This window comes from Coptis chinensis, chromosome 8 (assembly GCF_015680905.1).
Source record: "Coptis chinensis isolate HL-2020 chromosome 8, ASM1568090v1, whole genome shotgun sequence".
Taxonomy (NCBI): Eukaryota; Viridiplantae; Streptophyta; class Magnoliopsida; order Ranunculales; family Ranunculaceae; genus Coptis; species Coptis chinensis.
This window is the reverse complement of record NC_141463.1, coordinates 14,618,109-14,645,379: the sequence shown is the minus strand read 5'-3', so window position 1 is coordinate 14,645,379 and position 27,271 is coordinate 14,618,109. Positions and strand designations below refer to the sequence as shown.

At 40.5% G+C, this 27,271-nt stretch overlaps 1 protein-coding gene across 2 annotated transcripts; it reads right to left on the bottom strand.

Annotated features, from left to right (window-relative positions):
* Positions 1 to 27,271, bottom strand: LOC147480139 (agamous-like MADS-box protein MADS2). Of its 2 annotated transcripts, none has more exons than XM_086576153.1 (8): positions 26,891 to 27,271; positions 4,295 to 4,373; positions 3,759 to 3,820; positions 3,559 to 3,658; positions 3,007 to 3,048; positions 2,891 to 2,932; positions 552 to 688; positions 1 to 449 (listed from the first exon to the last, which is right to left on the bottom strand). In XM_086576153.1, exons 1-8 carry the CDS (start codon positions 27,073 to 27,075, stop codon positions 362 to 364), a joined length of 735 nt encoding a protein of 244 aa, XP_086432279.1. In that variant the 5' UTR covers positions 27,076 to 27,271; the 3' UTR covers positions 1 to 361. The 2 variants fall into 2 exon arrangements, with proteins under 2 accessions (XP_086432279.1, XP_086432278.1); XM_086576152.1 differs by having other exon boundaries at positions 3,759 to 3,823; positions 26,891 to 27,255.

Below are 27,271 nucleotides of genomic sequence, written 5' to 3'. Positions count from 1 at the left end.
TAAGAATCAAATTGATGATATTATATAGATGGAAGTACCTTCTGATAGAGTGGACGGTTACCACACACCTACTTGCCTAAAGTTCAGAACAGTGGATGGAAGTACCTTCTGATAGAGTGGACATCTCACGTTTAAACAATATTCCATCACATTTCATGGCTAGAATACTGTCTTCGAAAATTCCAACTGCTTTCTCAGTCTATCATAAGATGCATTACTAACAAAAGATATACCATTATTAATTACATTGATTCGCAACTACAATGCAGGTTGCGCAAACCAGATTGCAGTACTTAGTAGTAACTGTTAATGTTGTAGCCGTAGTTGTACTAGCATATATGTAAAGGTCAGACACAAAAACTCAGAGCATCCATCCCGGAATGAAGCCATTAACATTTTGTGACTGCGGCACAGCATTTGTATGGTCTTGACCGCCTGCAGGACTGTATCTGGAAATAAAATAAAACAAATAAACGAGTGGAGTTGGGTAGACTAAGATACCATTTTGAGGCAGAATTCTTGGTTTAATATAATGGACTTTCAAATTGTACCTGATTTGCAATTTTGAATCGCATTCTAAAGGCTGAAAAAATCTTTCTAATCGAGGGATCTGGCCATTAGTTGGAAAGTGGAGTCCTCCTAGTTCCCATCCCCGTTGAAGAAGACTTTGTGTAGTACTTTCATCCAACTGTCATATACGGATTATAAGACGAAGTTAATTGACATTACCACCAAAGTAATTATAAGGTACATATATTGCTGGGAAGAGGTAAATAACCAAGCAACCATTAGATATATGCTTTGTACCAACAGAATCCATTAACATAAACTTTTTGAAACAAAACTAGATGGTTGTCTGATCAATCACTGTGGTTGAAAAGAGTCCACCAAGGAGTATAAATGTTTTTAGATAGAAAATAAACAAATCAAGTGTTTTCAATGGGATAGTACAGAAAGAAATACAGTAATGAAGACGTGGAGAAAAAAGTGACACGCATAGGTCATAACCACTACTCCATACGAAAGCAAAACTAAAGCAAAAACCCACAAAACCCTGGGAAAATCATCCATAGAATGCATCACCGATACCAGAAACCCAACATGGAGACATAGGCCAATGACAAACAGAATCAAAACAGTTGCAAACTCCTTCAAAGACTTTCGAGTCAGGCACACAATTAGAAGACAAATTTGGGGAGCTGATCGGGTGGCTAGATTATGTAATCTAATGATACTTGCTATTTTGTCCACCGTTAGCTGTTGATTCGCAGAATATTGTACTGGGAGATGCTAAAGGAAATGTTTACAACTTTACACTGGAATATATGTATGTTTTCTTAACTAATTAAATAAACTGGTAGGGTCCTCCTAACCCCCCGCTTGCTTATTGGAAAAGAAAAAAACAACTATAGCGACACAAGGAAGTTATATTTTCACTCGAGATACCAAATCCTGCAATATATATAATATATCATAGGGACTTAATAGGACTTGAGATAACTTATAGGATGTCATGGACTTCAGATTTCAGTGTTTTAGCACCCGAAAGAGGTGCTACTGTACCCTCGGAGAGTGCTCCCCCCCCTCTCGAAACGAGATTACTACAAACCATATTATAACGGTTTCCCACTTGGGGAAAATAAACAGAGCAAACCAACATCATGCATGGTCAATGTTTAATGGTGCGCTCATCCAGGGTCCTCCACCTAGATGACCAACTAAAGCTGTTCACCTTCAGCTTCTCCGTGGTCAGAATCTTGGTAATCATACCATATGGGTTTACGACGACATATTCTCAGGTACCAAAAACTCATCCCCTAGAAGCAACCTGATGAAATGGCAGTTTGGTTCTTGAATGAAGTGCTGACTTCTTCACAAGGTAAGTTGCGCTTTGATATTTACATGCAACATTTCCTTTCCTATTTCACACCCAAGTCCTCCAACAAACCCTGCATAAGATCTCTTTGCTAGCCTTAGTGACTGCAATACATTCGATCTGCTACTGTGGTGTGCTTAACTCACTGTAATTGCACCCAGTCTTAGGACATAACTGGTGATCCTTCTCTACGATCCACGTCACCTTCAAAATCTGCATCCACAACCCTGTAGTCTCAAAATTAATACTGAGACTACAGAAACACATGTCAGCGGTACTCTATATCTCCGTATTTATTTGACTGCACTCCTTGTTTTGCTTCCTAGGCTCAGTTATAAACCAGCTCACAATTCTCACGCCATCGGCCCTAACTCTTGGTAAGTATATACATAGAATGAGCCGTATATGTATACTTCCAATGGCCCAAAAAGTGTCACATATACTAATTTCACAGATGGTTTAAAAGCATCTCAAACAGGGGTGCATGTAGGACTCTTTTCACAAGAATGAACTTCATTTCAGTTTTGACAGGCCAGCACTCAAGTGCTTTATTGATCATCCAAACACACACTCATCATCTATGTTGGTTTCTTCTTCCTTGATAATTCTCAAGTGGTTTCCTGTCAAGGCTTATATTGTATAATAATTAGCTTGTATTTGAATTCCTAGACAAAATGTAGCCCAAAGAGTTGCTTGATTTCTGAGGGATCTTGTTGTGAAAGATCCTATTGACTTTAACATGCGTGGATTTCATCTCCTATCTGCTGGTAACTATGACCCAACTGGATTAGGTCATCAGGAGAATAACCTTCCAAATAGCCTGAGAGCAAAAACCGGTGAGCAGAGATGCAAGAATTAGCACAAAGAGACATCAAGCTTTCATAGCCAGATTGGATCATTGGACATAATATGTTGTCAACACTCAACAAATTAGAATTGATTACCGTATCGGAAACCAAAGTCAAAGACACTTCAAAATCTAAAACAAAACCTCAATAATGCAGATGACTTTACCTTCCTTTTCAAATTCTTGTTAGCTTCGTTCATAAGTTGTTCCTGCTCATTACACATGGTTAAGATTTTGAAGCAATTAAAAGATACATAAGAAATCTATTATCTAAATAAGTTACCTTTCTCTGAAGCTCTGAAAGCTGATCGAACATACTCTGAGTCTGCAAAACAGGACAATAAAGCCATTAGAAACAATACTGCCAGAGTGCAGGAACATTTGTAAAGTAAAAACAAAGCAGCATCTTTTGTGTAAAAGATCCGTGTCCATGTGTACACTGACACGAATATCCATATATTGCTGGACTTACGTTGGCTGGGGTACTTCTTTTAGATTCAGGCCACGGGTACTTGTTAGTGATTGTCACCTTAAAAAAATTTAGTGCTCTTATCTCAGTGCGTATTGCCAGGTTTTACAATTGGAGTGTGCCGCCTCACTACTTGTGTATTCAGGAAATATTACCAATAAAAAAATACTTCAAATACATACTTATATCCACTTTATTTTTGCTCCTAGAATAGAAATGCTGCTAATGATGGAGGAAGGAGTGTGGTTCAATACTACTACACTGGAATATGATCTAGACCAGAAAGATCAAACTCAAAAGTTTATGAAACCATTCAATCATTGTACATCTCAGGTCATATGTAACAATTGCGTAAAGTCTGATTACCCTAATTGATCTGATTTCTTTTAAAGAAAACTCTAGTTGATGCTCAAGCTGGTCGAGGTCCTTAACGCTCAAGGGGTCCAAGTCATCACCAAGTAGGTTTCTGCAATATAAATGTAAAAATTCACATGAGGATAACAAACATTAGACTGCAGAACCACTAAAGAAGAATGATAAAAGTACGTTTTGTTGAATTGGATTACCTTTGAGATTGCTGTAGAACATCAACTTTTGCTTTCAGCCTCAGATACTCCTGGTAGCTACTCTGCTGGAAGAGATGTAGACATTAGAGTTTTGTAAAGTGCACTTGTGCTTTTAGCCTCAAATACTCCTGGTAACTAATAGCTACTACTGCAATTTGTTGATTCGTCAGAAGTTATGTTGTACTGTAGTAGCATAACTTCAAAATCAACACCATACAATACACTATGGTGTATTATTGCAGTATTGCATTAACTTCTGAATCAACACATTTGCACATTTATCTTTCTTAGTCGTGATCATCATCATTTCGTTCTTTATTTTGGGTTATTGGACTAATTGGTACTCATCTTTGTACCCATGGAGGAGGAATGTTCATGTTCAGACTAAGTAAATTATGATATTTGTGTTAGGGTTTTATATTTATTGGCCTAGTCTTAATAAAGATTTTCATTTTTTTCTACTCTCAGTTTTTATGTTTCCTAAACAACTTGTTGAGTTCAGGAGGATAAGAGAAAAACTCAGTAATCAAATTTACCTGGGTGTCATCTGCTGGTGGATTAGCTTCCAGCGCACTACAACTGCATTTTTGGTACTTTTCAAGTGTCTTTAGCATGCTAATGGCACAGGGAAGATAGGATAATCAGATGGCTAAAACATAGTGTGCTAATAGATATAGAATGTTACATGTTGATGTTTGAAAAAATCTATATATGCAAACGCCAAGTAAAATAATAATAACAATAACAATAATAATAATACTTACAATTCTGAAGACAATATGGTTTAATCATGAAAAATAATAAACATCGTGTCAAAGGAATTGAAAGACTCTACGAGCAAGTCCAATGGGGGGATGCCAAATATATCATCCCAATTCCATGGCATGGCAATATTTGGCTGTGAATTTAGAATAGTTCATGGCAGAAATTGTGTCCTATGTACATGTACTATTATTAAGTGGTGTACATACATCATAAATTGTGACGTTTGTTACCTACAACATAGAAAATTATTAGCCAATAGGAAATAGCTAGTCCACACAAATTAAATAAGATTTTTTCAATATAACTATATAAAAACTAAACCAATCTATCTATCTTCTATTTTAAAGAGAATTGTTCAGTGAACAGTATAATATCTCTATCCGGTTTTAACTATTACATTATGTCATTTTTGTAATAACATAGGTGAAGGATGGATAAAACTGTCATGTAAAATTCAGACGTTTCTCCCTAATTTTACGATACTGCCCTCCGTTTTACAAATATTTGTAATATTACCAAAAGTTAAATTTTTGTACTACCCGATCCAAAACAACTGACCGCACACGTATGCGTAGACACGTGCCAGAAAACTAGTATAAATAAGAAAGAACACCTAATTAAGCTCAGCAAATAAGAAAAAGTCATTAAGTAACTAACTAACTAACTAACTTTAGATAGATTTGAGGAAGTTTTAAGGTTTGGATTTTCTGTCTTCAAATTAACATTACGTAATTATTTTTTGGGTTTTTTGTCCAAAAATTGAGATTGTGTAAGACTAACAATTGGGTATTAGAGCATCTCTAGGTGGAGGCAAATACATGGGTTTGCCTCCACCAATTTAGACTTTACCTAATTCGCATCCGTATTCACAAATTTGATATTTTGTTTGCGGATTTGGCGTGACATTAGGAGTGTCGATTGGGTATTCATTTGTCTTTCCAACTTATAGGGTGACAACCATTGCTACGTTTTTAGGTGAAATAAATTTTAAATAAATAAATAAAACTAACTTGGGACCTACTTTTAACAAAAAAAAAACTTAAAATATTTTTAAAATGATCCTACTATTAACTAGATTTGCTTGCTACCACCTAGAGTGGGGGACGGTTTGTGAACGGGCTATTCATATTGGTGGAAGCAAATTTTAGGGATTTGCCTCCACCACCTAGAGATGCTCTTAAGTTAGGGTTTTGTGTCCTAACAATCTAATTACGAGTGATTTAATATCGTATAAATTGTGTCGTATCTATGCCATGATCGAATTTGGTTTTAGAAGCTGCTAACATCGTAAATTGTGTCATATACCTCTAAGTTCTTAACACTAGCTAAAATATGACCTAAAAAATACCCCCATTGGAAACCAATTTTAGCGTAGTATTTTTTATGCAACACCTTTTTATAGGGGAGGGATCCATATACAACACTTTATACAACACCCTTTTATAAGTTGAACTAATTAAGGACTAATACTTTAAGATTATGATCTTACCACTATAAGATCATATCCATAAAATATTAGATCATTTCAAATTCTATATACCCCTTTCAAAAGTTGATTTGAAAATATGAGTTTATTTTAACATTTAGGATTTAAAATTTTGCAACCCTCTTTTGGCCTATTTAGAAATTTCCAAATTAACACATTCTTTGTGAGGTGGGAAGATGACATCCACAAAAAATGAAGTCGAAAGTAAATTTGTATAGAGAGATGAAAGTCGGCTATTGTATAAATTGTTGTATATATGTAGCCTATGGCATCCCATATATATAGTGTCCGTAGTGTTACTCGTGCCCAGCTATATATGTTGCAGAGTGTCATGCTATTGTTTATATATATTATTGACAAAGCTCTCCAAATGGGATGGTTGAAGATTTCGATTGAGTCCGATTCGGTTGCGGCAGTGAAGGCTTTTTAGTCTGATTAAGTACATTGGAAGGAAAGTGCATTGTGGAACAGGGTCAAAACTAAAGCTCAATGGTTAATGTTCACTTCAACATGGAGAGAAGTGAATTTTGGGGCTGACACATGCAAGAAAAGGAGCAATCCAATGGTGGAGTAACAAGTCCAATTTTCTCAAGAATGGAACACCATGGGCACTATAGATTTGTCCCATAATCTCTGTACTAACTGTTGTATATTGGTGAACATGTTATCGGCGAGTTCACCATATTGTCATTCTTTCACATTTTTTTTCCTTTCTTCGGTAACATTCTTTCACTTTTGCTTTCAATACAATTACGGTTTAAGCAACTTATTAGCCTTCAAGAATAGGGGAAAAATGTGAATGCTATTAGAGAGTTTTCTAATAGGATTTAATTTCTTTATGAAAATACAATGTGACTTCAGAAAGCATTATTAAGGCGAAGTAGACGTAGAACATATATAGAATATTGCCTAATAAATCAGTTGGTTTTTAGGAAGGATTTCTATTGTAACTAGAACTTATAGAGACCCATGTGGCAAAAAAACTCTTTGATGTTAGAGAGCCACGTGTCATAGAAGACCTAAACTCTCTTATATTAGAGAGCCACATAAGAGAGAGAAAATCATATATATCTTAGGCGCGGTCTACTTTAATATATAGACAAGGGTTTTAGACCCGGCCATATGGCCGGAATCATTTCTAAAATTCACATCTCCTAAATTTTTGTGAGGAATTCAATGACTGATAATTATTAATATAAGTTTTTGGAGTTGATTTAGCAATGTTTTCTTATTGAAGTCGTATAAAATTTCCTTATCAGATGTTGATTGACATATTAGAGTTGTGTTGTATTAGGAAACTTCTTAAGATTAAGAGTTCATGTTGTATTAGAAAACTTTCTTATGATTAATTAAGATTGTCCACGCGGCATGCCTATGTCTCAACAATGCGCCACCTAGGATAGAGAGGTGATAATAGATAGATTAGTTGATTATGGGAATAAATTGGATTTTAAGAGTTTCCTAATAAATCGGGATTTCAAATGGCAATGAATATGCTTAATTTGTGGGATTTTCAGTTTCCTGAAAAACCGCTATTTATTTTTGTGAATTATTTGATTTTATTATAATCTGACATGGAAATTTATGGGGAGGCCAAGGTCAAGGTCAAGGAGAATTGTCCGCGAGAGAAAGTTGACGTGGTTTGTATTATACTTTTAGATTAGAGTAATAAAATATACTAGCAATTAGCACGTGCTTTGCACGTGATTATATTTGCTTAATTTTTTTTTTCTATTCACTTTTTTGTGGTAGGCCCCAACAAAAAGCAAACAGTGACAAAACAGACGAAATTCATAATTTAGATACAGAACTGAACTATCAGTTTTGTCCGGCTTAAATTCATAATTCAAATTCATAATTCAAAAAAAACTTTTTGACCAGCTTAAATGGCTTTATGGGACAGGTGTCCATAAAACAGCAGTTGGGCAGAACAGAGTTACAGCGCAAACGACTAACTCACCCATGCTGCTTATAAGTAGTAGAGATAGATACGGCATGGTTACTTTAATTGGTGCAAGTTAGATATGTAAGGTTATTTACTATAGTACCATTAAGTGAGAAATATTTAATTGATTGGTATTCACCATGGTGGCAGAATACTTGCCACGTGGTGAACTTAACAAATACGACTTAGGCATGCTCTAAACCATGCATTGAGGTTCACTTTCTGTAAAGCTATATTTTTAGTTATAATCCCATATGAGTAGCTTGTTTCGACCAAATATGATCAAAACACTAAGTGTTGATGAAAGAGACGAAGAACATAGAAAAGTAATTAGAAAAGTGATGGTGATCGGGAAAATGATGAGACTATACCTTTCGGCTGCCTACGTACCCAAATTATCGATGGGGTCAAGTCTCAAGAACGTAGTTCTGTATGAAAAATAATTTGATATTTATATAAGTAGAGTGGAGACTCCTTGTAGCTCCAGTATTCTTGTAGCTTAAGTAATTGTAATTGAATATAACTCTCAACTGATAATTATCTCTTTGATAAGAAACGAATTTGGACATAAACTAATGTACATTAGTGGCAAGCCATGTGGCTAAGGTTCAGCCTTAGACACATGATTTAATGGGCCTGTATATTGATCCATAGTATTACATATTGGGCTTTAGCCCTGTCGATTAAACGAATAAAATAGAGACCCCTACTAATAGACGTTTGCCACGTAGGTGAGGGTCGAAACATGGCTTATGTGGCAAGTCAAAAAAGAACTTGATTGACAATTGGGGATGCAAGATGCTTTAATATAATAAAACCAAATCTTGATCATTGCTTTTTATTTTTGGTAAATTGATGATTGATAACTATCAAGAGAAGGTTATGTAGAGATTATATATATATATGTTATAATCATTTGCATAATAATGCTAATTTCACTATGTAGGTACCAAGGCGTGTGCCTTCATCATTTAATGAACCTTGAACACTCAGTGAACATCAAACCCAAGAGGCCTCTTTTATTTTTAAACTAGTATTTGCTTGTGCTGTATGGCACAGATATGAGCGCTTTCGAGCCCTAACGCCATCCGCCTCCCCCGTTTACGACACATCTGTGCGCTACGCTTCTAACGCCAAGATCCGCCTTCCATACGGACAGATATCGCGCTTCGGCGCCCCGACTCACATCTGCCCCCCGATACGGCACAGATATGCGCGCTTTCGGCACCCCCGACACACTTTCTATAAAACTATATTTTTAGTTATAATCCCATATGAGTGGCTTATGTGGCAAGTCAAAAAAGAACTTGATTGACAATTGGGGATGCAAGATGCTTTAATATAATAAAACCAACTCTTGATCATTGCTTTTTATTTTTGGTAAATTGATGATTGATAACTATTCAAGAGAAGGTTATGTAGAGATTATATATATGTTATAATCATTTGCATAATAATGCTAATTTGTCACTATGTAGGTACCAAGGTGTGTGCCTTCATCATTTAATGAACCTTGAACACTCGGTGAATATCAAACCCAAGAGGCCTCTTTTATTTTTAAACTAGTATTTGTCTGTGTTGTATGACACAGATTCGCGCGCCTTCAGTGCCCCTGACACGCATTGATGATTGATAACTATTCAAGAGAAGATTATGAAGAGATTGTATATGTTATAATCATTTGCATAATAATGCTCATTTGTCACTATGTAGGTACAAAAGTGTGCGCCTTCATCATTTAATGAACCTTGAACACTCAGTGAACATCAAACCCAAGAGGCCTCTTTTATCTTTAAATTGTACAACATTAAATATTATAATCCACATTGGGAGGGGGCCATTTGCATAGGGCTCTAAATTGTCTTGAGCCTATCCGGTCAAGTAAGGTTGTCAACGGACCGGACATGAATAGGACACATCTAGGTCTGGGCCCGGCCCAAATCATATTTGATATTTTGAGTCCAAGCCCGGCTTAAGTCCGTTAGCAATATATGGAAACTGTTATTTTTGTCTAAAATTTAATCAAATTTGTACATCTACTGTGTGGCAAACACAACAAATATGGCTTCCAATTTTCTGTCAACTTTCAATAAATATAATAGATATATTAATAATATTAAATATAAAATACATAAAACTATTATAGATTTCGGGCAGGGCCATTATCGGATCAGACATAGGTATGTCCAGACCTGACCCAATAATTTTATCGAGCTAAATTTAAAGTCTAAGTCTTTATCTTATCAGTTCGTATTCAATCGGGCTTCGGGCTTGTCTCGGCCCATTAACAGCCCTACTGCCAAGACCTAATGAGTGCTTTTTAAGTTTAAGAGTATTTAGGCTTTGATCCAATTTATAGTAGTGATATTAAACTTTGGTCAATTTATAGTTGGATATTAGACTTTAGTTCGATTTCTGCTAGTCAAACTCGTTGACTGTGATCAAACTATCCAATTTTAGGTCAATACCTATAATACCCCTACATATGCATCTCACATGATTGTTTCATGTAAGTTTTAGGACCAAGGTCTAATTTTTCTTTTTATTCTAGTACTATAACCTTAATTACTAATACGAAATGATACTTAACCCTAATTTTAAAACTAAAATAATTAGAAAAATGGGTATGCTAAGTATTAACCTAAAATTGGACAGTTTGATCACAATCAACGAGTTTGACTAGCAGAAATAGGACCAAAGTCAAATTTCTTCCGACTATATATTGACCAAAGCCTAATATCACTACTATAAATTATATTATAAATTAGACCAAAGCCTAAATAAGTACTCCATAAGTTTATAACTACGAATTGAGTAATCACTCTAATAACAAAGCCATTTCTTTATCATTAATTTCTTGATAACTATATTTAATAAAGGTTCTATAGATCGAGAATATGTTCAGATTATTTGTGTAATAATGCTCATTTGTCATAGCTGGCTACCTAGCAGGAGAGCTTGGATCCACATGCCAAGTTGAGTGGAGGTCCTGTAAAGGTGTGTTTTGGTTTTGCTTTACAGATCGTGAAAAGAAGGGAATAGGTTGAGATTTTTTGGAGAGACCGAGTTCGCTGATGAGCGAGCTGCCTACGTATCCTCTCTTGATTTTTTAGGGGAGAGAGGAATCAGGCCTCACTAGTAGTTCAAATAGGTGGTATTTATAGGCTTGCGAAGTTTCAATCCTAGAGGCACGTGTGCTACCTGCACACGGGTAAGGTGGAGATTGTGAATGAGTGTTGGGCTGGTTTTAGTATAAGTCGTGTTCTGATTGGGAGTTGGTGCGGTAGTCCCTATTTCCCGGTGGTGGGAAATACAAGTAAGATTTTGGTAATGATTACCCCTGGTGGTGACCTTATTTGAGTCGTTCTGTCTCTGGCCATGTGTTCGTACTGAGACATCTTAGTTCATACCACCTACATGAAAGGAGCTGCTCACAGATCGGTCTTGGAGGTCGATGTTTTGGGTTCACTTATGCCTTTGCTTGTCGTCTTCACAAGGGAGCTGCTCACAGTCGGTCTTGGAGGTCGATGTCCCGAAGTTAAACATGCTTCACGCGTGCGTGATAATCCTTAATGATGATATTACTCCCCTACACAGCCCCCTCTTAGTAGATTGTTTATGTCACGGGAAACGATCTGTTGAGAGAAAAATGGAAGAACGTGTGGAGCATGAGCGAGCTGCGGTGGACGATCTGATTGAGATGGCGCAAATTTTGAATCCTGTGGCATAATGATTTGGCGGGAAAGGGAAGTTGTTCCATAATTGGCACGCGTGATCAATCAGAAAGGCGGTTAAGAAAAACGTGTCGCCGCGTTATTCGGAACTGCTGAAAAGACAGGTCCTTGGGACACATGTACGTGCTAGAGCATAGGCTGTAATCATAACTTCTTGGTAACTGAACGGGCGGTTTATACAAAATCAAATTTGGGACAACCAAAAAAGGTATTTCCTGTTTTCTTCTTCTGCAAAAGCGCAAGCTAGGGTTCCTCAGGTGAGTTCTTCTGCTGCTGTTAGCTTTCCATTTTCAATTTGTTTTCCTCTCTTTCAAGTGCGATTTGTTAAGTAGGTAGGTGAGTGTAAGGCTGCAGGGTTTAAGCTTGAGTAATTGATAAAAAAGAAACGTTATAATGTCTGATTTTGATGATACTCGATCGGAAGAGGTTCGGGAGATATCATTAAGTTGTGGAGAGTATGAGGATGAAGAATCGGTGAGTGTTGGCATTGAGGCTGAGTTGGATGAGGGAGTTAGGGTAGATGAGGGTAAGACCCGATCTAGGTCAGAAGGTGGCGTGGCCAGTACGTCAGGTCGAGGGGAGATATCGTCATCAAGTGAGTTGCCCCTTAGAACGGTAAACCGTCGTGCTGCAAACTCGTTCCCCGAACTGAGGGCAGCGTATGGGATCAATATCCCCGACCTGGAGATATACGAGCCACGGTTGAGTGAAAATGTACGTAGTGAGGAGTACAACCCGCCGAATGGTGGAATAATCATCTGTGAGGGCCAGCTGAGAGCGCATATGCAAATACCATTCTCGAAATTGGTATGTGACTTATTGGCCCATTATTGGAAGTCGTCTTGTCAGTTCATTGGTAACACCTGGCGATTGTTTAAGGTGTTTGACCTGTTGAATGCGAGTGGGGAATACGACATAGGGGTGTCCGACATAGTTGAGCATTATGTTGTGAGGCGATCTGGTAATTTGAATTTTAGCTTGCAAACGATGACGACGCGTTCTGCTGTGATCGACGGGGTAAGCAACGAGGCCTGGACAAAGAAGCCGTTGCTGCTAGTTTGCAACTACTGTGCTCACGGATGTAGGTTGCAAACTAGGATTTGTAAAATATCCGATGGGTAGGAATATTTTTCTTTTGTTGCTTTAACGAGTGATAGTTATTCTAACTGGCCCATGTTTTGCTTTGTCTGTAGATTTCTCTGTGAAGAGGCGGACTGATCGTGGGGAGATAGAGAGGTTCGCACGGCTGACTCGAGAAGAAAAGAAAGCGAAGCTACTTGAGGTTGCTCATTTCTTTGTGGAAAAGGGTGGGCCTGTGATCCGGGAAAAAAGAAAAGTTCAAAAAGACCGAGCTCGAGGTCAGTCAAGGCGAGAGATGATGGAGACGCGAACGAGTGAGTTGGTAACACGGGAAGATAGGAATCGGGCGATGGCGCGAGGCTTAATTGTTAGGAGTGGTGCCTCGGGGAGGCTGGGGGGTCGAGCTCCCGACCGAAGGGGTTCGATCGATGCTCGGTAGAGTTGGAAACAGTTGTTTTTCATCCCACGTCGCGAGGAGCAGCAGTCGGAGAAAGAGATGGCGCCCTCGATCACGCAGGCCGTGCAAATTATGAAAGCAGCGACACACTCTTTAGGGAAAAGCTCCGCCAGGGGCGGTTCTCGATGGTGGCCCGGCCCTGGCTTCGGCTTCTCGCCGGAGTCGGGCGCCACGACGGCGGTGATGGACTTGGCCACACTTTTTGGCGGGGCCTAGTCCGCCTCTGGGGCGTGAACTGAACCCCGGGCGAAAAGCAAAGGCGCCAAGCAGCGGAAAAAGCCGCCAGGAAAATGACCTGTGAAGCGAAGTGATTGAGCATGGGCTTCCGCGGAAGTCGAGTGATTGTAGCTCGGTCGAAAGTAAAGGTATCGGCCTGTCTGTTGGAACAGATAGATCTGGACGGCAACCGTAAGGAGCTGGATGAGAAAGGGCTAGCTGATAACCTGAAGCGAATGGAAATTGCGCAATGTTTGGTACGCGAGTTTGTCTTGTTTTGATATAACGGCTCACCTATACATGTTGTTACTTTGTGGTTATTAACCATATGTGTGTAATTGCAGCTGGTAAGTGGATTTCAGAAATTGAAGGAGATTGCTCAGTTCGCAGAGGCAGATAGAGAATCTGTAGTGAAGCTGTCTGACGAGCTGAAAAATGTTCAGGAGGCCGCGAAGATGGAACGCGAGGAACCGGAAGATCCAAGAAAACACATCAAGCTCGAAGTCCGCCAAGATGCTTTGAAAGATACCGGGCGTAAAAACGCGAGGCAAAAGCTACAAGGAGGAGCGGAAGAGAATGTTCCGCAAAATGATCGTGGAAATTGGTAGGCTAAACGACTATACCATACACTGCAGGAAGATTGCTCAGGACGCTACCAAGGCCTATGACGTTCTGGATGCGGACTTTGTTGAACTGGAAGCGGACTATAACGCTCTGAAGGAAGACCATGCACGCTGTACATCTCGGACCGTGGTAGAACAGGTGTAGGGAGATGCCAGCAGTGTGCTTACTTCTTCAGTGATCGTTCCAGAAGTCGTGGTACCGCGAGTTGAAGCTGCTGCGTCTGATGTGCTAATGAGTTTGAACTTTGATGGAGTGACGGTTGTGGAGGATGGGAGGGATGCTGAAATTGATGAATCGCCGCGTGCACGAGAATTAACCGTCGTGCCTAGAGAGGAGGAGCTGTAAATTTGATTTGTTATGTTGTCGCCTTTATAAGCCGCGGATATACATAAATTTGGTTTCACAGGGTAACCGGCGTTCGTCTTTTTATTTGTATGTGTCATTATCGTGGAGCGTCCGGTACCTCGCTCGGTTTGAGGTAACCATGTGATGACGAACATTGTTTAGCCGGGTTAGATTTCCTGAGTAGTCTCAGCAACTCGGCTAAAGAACGAATGATAGTTCAGGTCTATTAGGACAGGTCGTTGTATGCTTATATGCCATGTTCATTGTTTGTTTCATCACTGTGCATGTGTACCGCTTGCTTAATTGTGTTTACGAATGATTATACTGCTATAGCTATGCATGGTTGTTGTGCTGCGGTGATAACTGCGTTGCTAATAACTGGGAAGCTTGGATGATCGTCCTGTTGTTAACTTGTTTGCAGCTATTCGGCGGCGCTCGGGATGATGTGATGAGATCGCTGGGCTCTCATTCAGGACGAAGTGTGTTGTGTTCAGTGCCGCAGACGGTAATATTCCCACATGTGCGCAACACATGTAAGAAGACGAGCGGTTCAAAGGACATAATGATGGCGGGCAGATGGCGTTTGGCGTCTCAAGGTATTTATGAGGCGCTTAGGGAAAAGACGTTTTATATTAAATAAAATTGTCCATAGAATACAAAAAAGAAAAAAGGTATTTGCTTATTGTCTTGTCGTTGTCTCGCCTTTGTCTACCTTGTTTACGCGTTCATTCTTATCTGAATGTTATTCCATTGAGAAGGACTTGGAGTAAAGCTTTAGCTCATGCCATAGTATCTTTGTTCCAAGGTTTGATCATGGCTAGATGTCGCCCATACGTTGGAGGAGAAGGGAGTATGAGGGAAATGTCGCCTCTGATCATGGATGAGATGGAGTTTGATCCTCACTTGCATGGTGATCGTGGTAAGAGGAAAGCTGCTGTTGTAGAGGCGAAAGGTCATAAACGACCTAGGAGGGCTGGTCGTCCGGCTGGCGGCATTGTGTTTAGATCGCCGTAGCGGATAGGCAACATTGATCGTCATGCTGCTGAGTGTAGCGACCTGAGGCAAGGTCGCCCAGTCGCTGGTGAGAGTTCGTCCCGCGATGTGGGGATGTGGGGAGCGAATTCTACTACCTGGGGAAGACGGGGAAGAAGCGTATGGTGAAACGCTCAGACTGTAGCTTCCACTTGGCGCCCATAGTGACTAGCGTTCTGAAGGGGATCGTGCTGGATGGTGACAAGGCAGAGGTGAAAGATGAGGACATGGAGACGCTGCTGGGGACGATGGACATGGCCGCTTGTTTGGTGAGTTCATGACGCACTAGGTTGTTATGTCGGTTTCCAAGGCGATCTGATGCTTTAACCGTTCGCTCGCGGTTTCTTGCGGGATAATGATAAGTTGAAAGATGTTGTGCAAAACACAGAGACTGATGATAACCCTCACGTCGAGCTAGGGTGTATGCGAGCTGCGTGGGGGGCTGACAAGAGAAAGCTGGAAGTGATGACGACCAAGTACCAGAACGTTGCTGCTGAGAATGCTGTATTAGTGACTGATGTGACGGAGCTAGAAAGGGAATTAGCTGTAGTGACTGCTTATGCTAAAAAATGCCAAAAGGTGGCGTGCAAAGCACAGAAGGCGTATACCAAAGCCTGTGTCGCATATGCCGCTCTGGACGAGAAGTATGACGCCCTGAAGAAAGCGACTGTAGGCGATGAACAGGGGCAGGGGATGCGTGTGATGCTGAGATCTGCCCGGCACACTGCTTCTACTAGCGCGGCACCAGAAGATAAGCATGTCCTAACTGATATTTGATGATGTGCTCGACCTTTGTCTTAGTCAGCAACAATTTGTAAGTGTTGTTTACATTCTTCTCTTATATGAGAGTCAACAATAGAGTTGTGTCTTCAGGCTTGCCTGAGCAGTTCGCCCTTTTAGTACAGAGAACTGGTTTCCACGGAAGTAGCAGTTCGAAACTGTGTTATTTTTGTAATAGACACCAATCTGGATTTTCTGGGTAATCCCAGCAGATCGGTGAATGTAGTTGTTGTGGCGATTGGTCACATATTGTTACTGGTTATGCTCCGAATGCATGTTGCTGCTTAGTTGTGTGTATCTAGCGTCTTGCTTATTATGCATGTGGCTTACAATAACTGAGGAGCTTGAAATTAAGTTTAGAAAGATGATCCGCTTGTACTTAGCTACCTTTCTTATTTATCATGTTATAAGAGCGAGAGATGTTAGGAGTATGCTAGATGCCCCGAAGTCTAGGGATCGGAGTTTCCCAAAGTGCATTCATGATGAGTTTTAGAAGTAAGACTTAAAAGAATGCTCTAGTCGACCAACGCGTGTGGGCTGTATAAAAGCGTGAAGCACATGGAGGACGCCAGATAGTCGATTCTAGGGGTATAGGATCGCCGTCGAACGATGCTCGGGAGGGTTTGTGGAGTCTCGCGAGCTCCGGGAGAGTCATTCTGCTTTCGCGAGAGGCGTTCTTGTTTAGTCGATCCTAGAAATATAGGTCGTCGACGTGACAAAAATTGGATAGGCTATGGAGCATGTAAGCTCTAGAGAGCTGTCTGCTCGTGGAGAGCGTTCTTGTTTAGTCGATCCTAGAAATATAGGTCCTCGACGTGACAAGAATTGGAGAGGCTATGGAGCCTGTAAGCTCCAGAGAGCTGTCTACTCGCGGAGATTGTTCTTGTTTAGTCGATCCTAGAAATATAGGTCCTCGACGTGACAAAAATTGGAGAGGCTATGGAGCTTGTAAGCTCCGCAGAGTCTCCCGGTGAGCCGCGTTCGCTTATTTATGAGCCTATGGCGCGCTAAGCGTGTTGGATCAAGGAAGTATACTGGTCGTGCATCTGATGCGAGCTGTAGGGCTGTTTGATGCAAGTAAATGGAATATCTTATACTAGATAACATAAACATTTAACCTTAAACTTATAGTACTTTGAAAAACAGTCTATACAACAACAATGGCTTTATTGATAAAATATTTTCAACAGATAAGTATTCCATGGGCGAGGTAACAATGGCTCCATTGCCTACAACGCGTTCTATGATGTATGGACCTTCCCATGTAGGGGCTAACTTGGAATCGTCTTGTGTCTTTTTTCACACTAGATCACCAGGCTGGAAAGATCGAGGATGCACCCGTTTATTGTAGGAGTTCTTCGAGGTTTGCTGATAAGATGCGACTCTGATGGCGGCTAAGTCACGCCGTTCTTCTAGCAAATCGACTTCTCGTGCTAAAACGTAAATCATTGTTTCCGCTTCGACGAGCTCGGATCGAGTCGTGTACCGGATCGGCTTCGGTAGGAATTACAACTTCGTGCCATAACATAAGGAGAATGGAGATTCGCCTGTACTGGACCGCGTTGTGGTGCGATGAGCCCACAAAATGTTCTCCAACTGATTTGGCCATTGGCTTTTGTTTCTTTCAATCTTCTTCTTCAAATTCTCTAAGATGGCCTTATTGCCGGCTTCTTGACCATTACTCGAAAGCATATTGTGGAGTAGAGAACGCATGAACTATCTTCCATTTGGCTAGAAATTCTTTAACCGCTCGCCTTTAAATTGGGGTCCATTGTCCATCACTAACGATGTGGGCAAACCAAATCGGTGATGATGTGAGTTCGGATGAAGTTTCGGACATGTGATTCTTTGACATGTGCTAAAGGAATGGCCTCGACCCACTTGGTGAAATAGTTTGTTGCAGCTAAGACGAACCGAAAACCGTACTTTTCGTGGGGACGAATGGTCCCATGATGTCCATTCCCCACATGTTAAATGGCCATGGGCTTGCTATCTTAATCGACGATCTCGAAAGGGTGAATGATGTTGTGGCCAAACGTTTGACATTTTAAGCACCTGAGGATGTATGCTTTGGCATCGATCTGCATATGGGGCCAAAAGTAACCTTGGGAAATTGCCTTGTGGGTTAAAAAGCGACCTCCGGCATGATTTCCGCATTCTCCTTCATGGATTTCGCAAATATATTGGCCCCGTTTCGAGTAATGCATCGCAAGTGCGGTCCACCAGCAGATTTTCTGAACAATTTATTGTGCAATATGCAATAACGACGGGCTTGATATGGGATTTGTCTGGCTTTGGCACGTTCTGCAGGGAGCGCGCCATGTTGGATGTAGTCCATGATGGGCTCGCATCCGTGTCCGCTCACCGGTGATCTTTGGAGAGAGGGAACAGTCGGTTATAACTAGGGCATGCTCGACCGGTATGCGGTCGGTCGACTACCTCAATGAGGAGTTGTCGGGAACACAACTTGGTGTTTGAGTGGCTAAGTAAGCTAGATCGCTCATATGGACGGTTCTCCTCATACAAAAAATGATGTATGGTAGACTTCTTAAAAGAAGGCAATAAATGATGAACGACTTGAAGATATTTCGTAAGGTTACCTTCATAAGTCGTGTATTCTTTAGCAATCTGGCGAACGACCAGTTGCGAGTCACTAAAGACTTGAAGTTCTTGCACACCGACTTGTAGCGCCATACGAAGGCCCATGATCAACGCTTCGTACTCTGCCTCGTTGTTGGAAGATGCGAAGTCGAGTCGAACTGATTTTTCAACCATAATCCCTTCGGGAGACACTAAGACGACTCCGATGCCACTGCCTCCAGGGTTGCTAGAGCCATCGACAAAGAGAGACCAGATTGATTTGGCACGTTCTTTGGCGTCTACGAGTTCGATCTCTGGTTTCCAGTGTGGGTCTTTAACAGGGAAATCTGCTAGGAAATCGGCGACGACTTGACCTTTCTGAGAGGTGCGAGGTACAAACTCCATGTGGTGTTCACCGAGCTCTTCGGCCCATACTGCCATACGAGTAGTCTTGTTTTCTTTGTGTAGGATCTTCTTCAAGGGGAGGTCGATCAGTACTTTGATCGGATGTGCTTGAAAGTACGGCCAGAATTTTCTTGCCGAATACAATAAAGCAAGGACGGCTCTTTCAAGGGAAGAATAATTTCTCTCCGTTGGCGTGAGCGTCTTACTTGTAAAGTAGATCGGCTTTTCTGAGTTGTTCTCCTCTTTGAAGAGAACTGAGCTGATGGCGAAGTCTGATATTGCCAGGTATAGCCCCAGTGTCTCTCCATGTATTGGTGTGGCTAAGACGGGAGGTGTGGTAAGGTATTCTTTGAGAGTAGCGAATGCTTGGTGGCATTGATCGTTCCATGAGAACGGCTCGCCTTTTTGAGGAGTTGTAGGAACGAGCCACATTTGTCTGACGCCCTAGATATGAATCGATTAAGTGCAGCGACCATGCCTGACAACTTTTGTATCTGCTTCTTTGTCTATGGATCAGGCATGTCTAAGAACGCTCGAATTTGGTCTGGATTTGCTTCGATCCCGCGCTATGACATCTGATATCCGAGAAACTTACCAGAGGACGCTCCAAAGAGGCATTTCTCTGGGTTCAACTTCATTCGAGTGCGGCGCAATCTGGAGAATGCTTGCTCAAGGTGAGTAATATGGTCGCCTGCTTTCTTGCTTTTGACGACCATGTCGTCGATGTAAACCTCCATGGTCTCTCCTAACATGTCCTGGAACATGTCAGTTAACAGACGCTGATATGTCATTCCGGCGTTTTTAAGGCCGAACAGGAGGACGTTGTAACAATAAATTCCTTGCTCGGTAATGAACGAGGTCTTCTCTTGATCTTCTTCAGCGAGTGGGATTTGGTTGTATCCGCTGTACACATCCATAAAGGAAAGAAGTTCATGCCCACAGGTCTGGTCGACAAGTCGGTCAATGCGAGGTAGGGAAAACTATCTTTCGGTGTTTCTTGATTGACATTCGTGAAATCGACACACAGGCGAACTGTTCCATTCTTTTTGGGGACCGCAACAATGTTGGCGATCCAATCAGAATAGTCCACCTTTCTGATGAAACCGACTTGCTTGAGTTTGTCGACCTCGTCATTAATGGCTTTCTGAAACCGCAGGGACAACCGGTGAGGTCGCTGGCGAACTGGTCGAGCATTAGGATTTACATTTAATCGATGACATGCTACATTAGGGTCTATACCGGGCACATCGATATACGACCAGGCGAAAACGTCTTTATTCATAGCCAAAAAGTTTACAAGTTGGGCCTTGAGTGTAGGGTCAAGGTTAGCCCCTACATATACAAACTTGGGATCATTATCAGTGCCTAAATTCACTCGCTCTTTGTCGATTTGTTGAAGTGCTAGCTTGGGTGGCGACGCTTCTTCGTGTGGTGATACTTCAACGACCTGAGGGAGGGTGAACTTAGTCGCCCGATCTGGATCGGTATCTGTGGTGACGAGAACAGGGACTAGAATGGCGTCTTTGGTCATGATAGCAGGGGCAGGAGTGACTGTTGGAATGGAGATCTGTTGTGCGACGCATGGCAGTGAGGCTATTGGAATGCGAACTGGTGAGGTAACAATAGTGGAGGGGTCTTCTGGGGGCATGACTACTGTACTGACACCAACTGACGCGACTTCTGGGATCCGTGCTGATGGAGCGACAATGGCGGAGTTGACTTCTAGAGTGGACACGAAGACCGTGCGCATCTTCTTCTTGAGCCCCCAATTTGCTTTTGATTTATTGGTTCCCGACCTCGGCAATCGATCTTTAGCCATTTAACCGGGTGGGCTCGTTGTTGGTCCATTGGTCAACCCTACCTGGCCAAGATCAAGATTTGGTTACAATGATATGCTTCCAGCTGATTGCTTCTCAGCTCCATCATTCCTCTGGGGCCTGGGAAACGGAGAACTTGATGCAATGTCGACGCTACAGCTTGCATTTGGTGGATCCATCGTCGTCCTAGTATGGCGTTATAGGACGACTTGATGTCCAGAACGCTAAAACGTGTATTGCAGCTGACTTTGTCCTCTTTAGAGCCTACTGATACTGGAAGGATGATATCACCGACAGGGTCGGCTCTGGAGCCATTAAACCCATAAAGGGGAGCAATCGGATCTATAAGAACTGACTTGGGTAAACTCATTTCTTGGACGGTGTGATAGAATAAAATGTCACACGAACTCCCCAGGTCGATCAAGACGCGCTTTACGGTCTAGTCGCTAATTTTGACGTGGACGACCAGTGCGTCATTGTGAGGAAGGCAGACCTTGTTGAGGTCGGCCTCTGTGAAAATGATATCTCCCCGAATGGCGACTGGAAGCGCGCCGAGCGCAGTGCCGCCTGAAGTAAAATGATACACTTCCCCGAAGACTCGGCGACGTCTTTTCTCTCTGGATGAGGTGACGAAATCATCAGGGAAAGTAATCATGTGAATCGTTCTAACATTGTCACGATTTGAGGAGTGTTGTCTGCGCTCGTGACGAGAACGGTCTCTGGGACGTCCTCTACTGTGGGGACGAGCTTGAAACTCTTGATGGTGACGGCGAGGTGGAGATCGACTGCGCACTCGGCGAGCCATGAGCTTATGGCGCAAATCACCGTAAAAAATGTTGGTGTACTGTTTAATATGACCAACTTCGACAAGGTCTTGGAGATAGTGCTTAAGCCCCCAACACGCATTGGTTTCATGGCATTTTGCTTTGTGGAATGCACAGTACGGCTTGTCAGGTCGATCTACTGGCTGCCTCACCTCTGGGCGGAAGTATGGGGCTCGCTGGATCTTGTCCAGTATGTAGCTAGGGGAGCGTGTCAAGACAAATAACTCTCTCATATTATCCCCGCCGAAAGTACCGCCGGTACTAGCGACTTGGATCGCTTTTTGGCACACGGGGTATGATCAGAAATCGCTGCCACCTCCTGTACCTCTACTAAACCACTGGACTTCAAACTTTCTTGCAACTTGATATACTTGTCGACCCGGGCGTATAGCTCGGATAACGTTTCTGGGCGTTCTTTCATCACCGATCGGAGAGGTCGGTATTACGACTCGATAAGGCGTTAGAAAATGCTAGTGTGGCAAAAGACTCTTTTCACCGCTTTCCATACACAACCAGTTCAGCTTGAACCGGCCCTAAGAATTGGCGAATGGTTTCATCTTCCCTCGAATGACACCGAACAAATAATCAAGATCTTCCTTCTTTAGCCATTTGTTGCACGCATCTTGGCTAGCAAACAGATCAGTAAGTTGCTCAAAAGTTTTAATAGAATCAGGTTCAAGAGAGAAGAATCAATCAAGTGCGCCATCCTTAAGACTGTCCGGAAATAGTCGGCAGTGAAGATGATCAAACTCAGGAGAACTGTAGAGGGCCAGACTTTGAATGTATCGAGCCACATGCTGGCCGGGGCATGTGCTGCCATCATACATGGGGAAGCGTGGCTGGATAAAATCTTGAAAAGAGGGTTTACTGAGAACTTCAGCACTGACCGGGGAGGCGCGGTATGTCTTGAGCATCTTTTGAACAATTTGGGTCGCATCCTTTCTGACTGCACTCTGGCCTATCATGTGTAATAATTCATTAATCTGTTGATTAACCTCATTGATACCGTTTTCAGCAACATTACCGACTTGTTGCTGTTGGTAGGCGTCTACTTGGGCCCGTAAAGCAGCATTTTCTTGCCTGAGCAAGGAAATGCTCTCATTTGTGAAACCCAGCTGTTCTGCAAGGTTTTGAACTTGAGCTTCGAGGCTGACCATGCTTCGTGGGCTTGAGAATTGTAGTTGTTTGAGTTGGGTTAATGTGATTTCTCAAGTAATCGAAACCACAGACGGCGCCAATGTAAAGGTGTGTTTTGGTTTTGCTTTACAGATCGTGAAAAAAAGGGAATGGGTTGAGATTTTTTGGAGAGATCGAGTTCGCTAATGAGCGAGCTGCCTACGTATCCTCTCTTGATTTTTAAGGGGAGAGAGGAATCAGGCCTCACGTAGTTTCAAATAGGTGGTATTTATAGGCTTGCGAAGTTTCAATCCTAGAGGCACGTGTGCTACCTGCACACGTGTAAGGTGGAGATTGTGAATGAGTGTTGGGCTGGTTTTAGTATAAGTCGTGTTCTGATTGGGAGTTGGCACGGTAGTCCCTATTTCCCGGTGGTGGGAAATATAAGTAAGATTTTGGTAATGATTACCCCTAGTGGTGACCTTATTTGAGTCGTTCTGTCTCTGGCCATGTGTTCGTACTGAGACATCTTAGTTCATACCACCTACATGAAAGGAGCTGCTCACAGATCGGTCTTGGAAGTCGATGTTTTGGGTTCACCTATGCTGCGCGCGTACGTCTTCACAAGGGAGCTGCTCACAGGTCGGTCCTAGAGGTCGATGTCCTGAATTCGCTTATGCTTCACGCGTTCGTGATAATCCTTAATGAGGATATTACTCCCCTACATGTCCTACTTATATGAAAAGTATAGGTGAGGTAAGTAGACGCCATGCACGTAAAAAGACTTTGCAATAACAAAATAATTCAGGAAACTTTACTCAATCAAACAGCAAACGACATTAGAAATGCAATACATCATATTTTCTAACCATCATCAACTAAGAATAGAATCCGGCCTACTACATTTCAATTGAATTGCAAAGCTAAAAGCTCTCAGTCACATGCATATTGGTACGCTAAATGCTCTCATATTTTTATGGTTAATATGAGGACATGGATACAAATATAGATATACTATTTTCTTCCTAGCTAGTTTCTCCATGTACTTTTATGTATGTTAAATGGCTTAACTATATATACGCTGTTACTTGTTAGTTGTCATGATAAGTTTATGCATCACCAATGAACCTAAAAGTGCCAAGAAGTCCATTCCATTGCATACAGGCCACCAATTTGAAATGCATATTCCTTGTCTCGAAAATCTAAATAGCATACTTGAAATTAAACTTGAAAGTTGAATTTTAAGGAGTCTGCCCTTATTTCTGGGGTTAATTGGAGGATTTGGAGATACCCCTGTTTAATAAGTTTTTTTTGAGATACCCTCTATTTTGAAAATCATTTGAGATACCCCTTAACTAACGTTTTCGTCAGTGAAGTATTTTACACTGACCAAAACACCCCTCTTAAAACTATTTGAGATACTCCCCTGCCCTATAAAACTCTTTGAAATATCCCTAGTGATTGAAAAATATATATTTATATAATATTTTACATATGAAAATATATATTTACATATACAAATTTATATTTACACATGAAAATGTCTTTATTTACATATGAAAGTGTATTTGTACATGTTTGTAAATTAAACTAATCTATGATAATATATATAATTTATACAACACTATTTTCTAAGTTGAACTAAGGGCTAATACTTTGTGGTGGATATGATCCACAAAAGTTCAAATCATTTCAAAGTCTCTAACCCTAACAAAAACTTATTTAAAAACATTAGTTTATTTTAACAGTTAAAATTTAAAATTTTACAACTCTCTTTGGGCATCTTTAGAAATTTAAATGAGCTCATTTTTTGTAGGAATATTATCCAAGGTTCATTCAAGCACTTCTCAGTATGTATACCATTGATCAATCGACCAATTGAATCTGAAAAACCATTTTACTAGCTTTGAGCAATTTATCACAATCTCAGCTAAATATGAACGCGCTGAGTACTAGTTTTTTCTTTGTGGTACTCATAATCAGTGACGAGTTCAGATAGAATTTAGCAGACATGCATACATGAAGTAATAAGTAATAACAAATAAGATGCATTATTGCATCTAATAAGGTGATTGAAAACAATGAAGCAGATAGATTATATTTCCAAAATTCATCAAGACTTACCTTCAAAGCATGCCTAAGGCACCAAAAACAATTCAGGCATATACTTAGGGCGTGTGTGCTTTGTGGGAATAAATTCGTAGGAAATTACTTCCATTTTATATGCAATCCTACGTGCAAACCTTGGTTTTGCGCGAACTATATATGAACAACTTAATAGTTATTGTATTTGTGAGGGGAAGTTACTATACTATACGAGTGGAAGTTTGTGCGTGAGATTATGAGTGGGAAAAGTTCCGACAAAAATGAACCTACCAAGAGAATTTCAGCCAATATATAGTTTTGATGTCCAGAATAAAATTCTTTATCCATAAGAAGAGTTAGTGAATGTAAAAAAACTCAGACATAAGTAAATTACAAATCCCAAAGGTATGCACTCATTGCACCGTACCAAACACAACACTTCAAGTTTATAACTTGGATCACACAGATTACATTCACACACATATTATTACAGAAAGCAAGCATCTTTAACTAATTGAAGGCCACGCACACAATAAACTCGATCATTAACATAATTATATTATGAACAAGCTAAATAACACATAATTAATTACTTAGAGCATCTCCAATAGAGGGTGTAAATTGTTTAAAGTGTAAAATTTACACTCTAAATGTCAAAAACATGTTTCCAATGGGGGGTGTAAATCTCAGGTGATAAGCTAATAGCTAGTAGAGGGGGTGGAGAATTCCCCATCCGGCTATTAGTTAATAAACATCTCGGGCGTCACTTAAAGTAACATCCCAATTAAAAAGAAATTCGGACGTCACTTAAACTCACGTCTATTTTATTTTTTTAAGAATTGTAACGTTTGCGACGGGTAAAGACCGTCATTTATTGGTTGGCCCAGTTTTAATAAACTATAGACGTTACTCAAAATGACGTGCGTTTTATTTTATTTTAGGTTAAACCCCCTGCGACGAACTTTGATTGTCGGTTTTTCTCAGTTTTTTTATTTTACAAACTCTTAAACTTTGTTGCATTGGATATCATTTTGGATGTGGAAACTATTAATGTGTAAGAGGGGCCATAAAATCCTAGTGGCACCTATGTGGCACTTATGTGGAGGTATATATATATATACACTCTACATTGGAGATGCCCTTATAACTAACCTCTAACATATATCTAATAACCTCCAACATTGAAAGTAATAAAATTAGATGGGGATTTATTGAATTGATTAAATTAAGAACATTATATGAAGACTATAATTAAGTTATCAAATAAAAAGGACGTCAAGCTATCTAGGACATCAAATAAGAATCAACCTTTCAACGTTTAACCACAAAGAAGGCCAAAAATTTTAAATAAAAGAGAACCAACCTAGTACAGACTTACAGTCGTACACATCTCTGATTTCTCTGAACACATTAACCTTTACTTTTTTGTCTTTTTTTTGTTTTTTTGTTGTCTTTTCTGCTCTGAAGGGAGATCTTTATTGAATATTTTTTTCAGTAGCACTAGGTTTAATAAGCTTGCCCTACACAAGACTTCTCACTCTCTTTATGTCTTACAAAATTAAGTTGAAATTAAAACAATGAACAAAACCTAACTAAATTTTTTAATTATTATTATTATTATTTTTTGGATGAAAACTAGAGACTAGCTGTAGTGGCCGGGGGACACAAAAAGAACCTCAAAAAATCATCGAAGTTTTTTAAACTCTTTGAGTTACCAAAGAATATAATACCAACTCAATATAACAGTAACCTCTAATAATGCAATCTACACAGTTAAAAACAACAGATCTTTAAGTTATTTTTTGCAAGAACATAATAAACAGTAAAGATATAATATATACCTAGAGCTGCTACAGAACTCATAAAGCTTGCCTCTGCTAGAAAAGACAACAAGAGCAACCTCAGCATCACAAAGAACAGACAATTCATAAGCTTTCTTCAACAGCCCATTCCTTCTTTTTGCAAATGTCACTTGTCTATTTATCTTGTTCTCTATTCTCTTCAGTTCTACCTTCCCTCTCCCCATTTTTCTTCACTTTCACTTTTAAGTTTTTAAGTATAAGTCAGTTTTATAGTTTTGTTTGATCTTTTGTTTTTGTGAAGAAGAAGCTGAGACAAGAGAAGTGCTTTTTTTAGTTTGATCCTCAGTTCTTCTCATTTTTAGCTTTATTGACAAGGTTTTCTTGACCATAAAAAATATATTTTCTTTTTATTTTATGTCT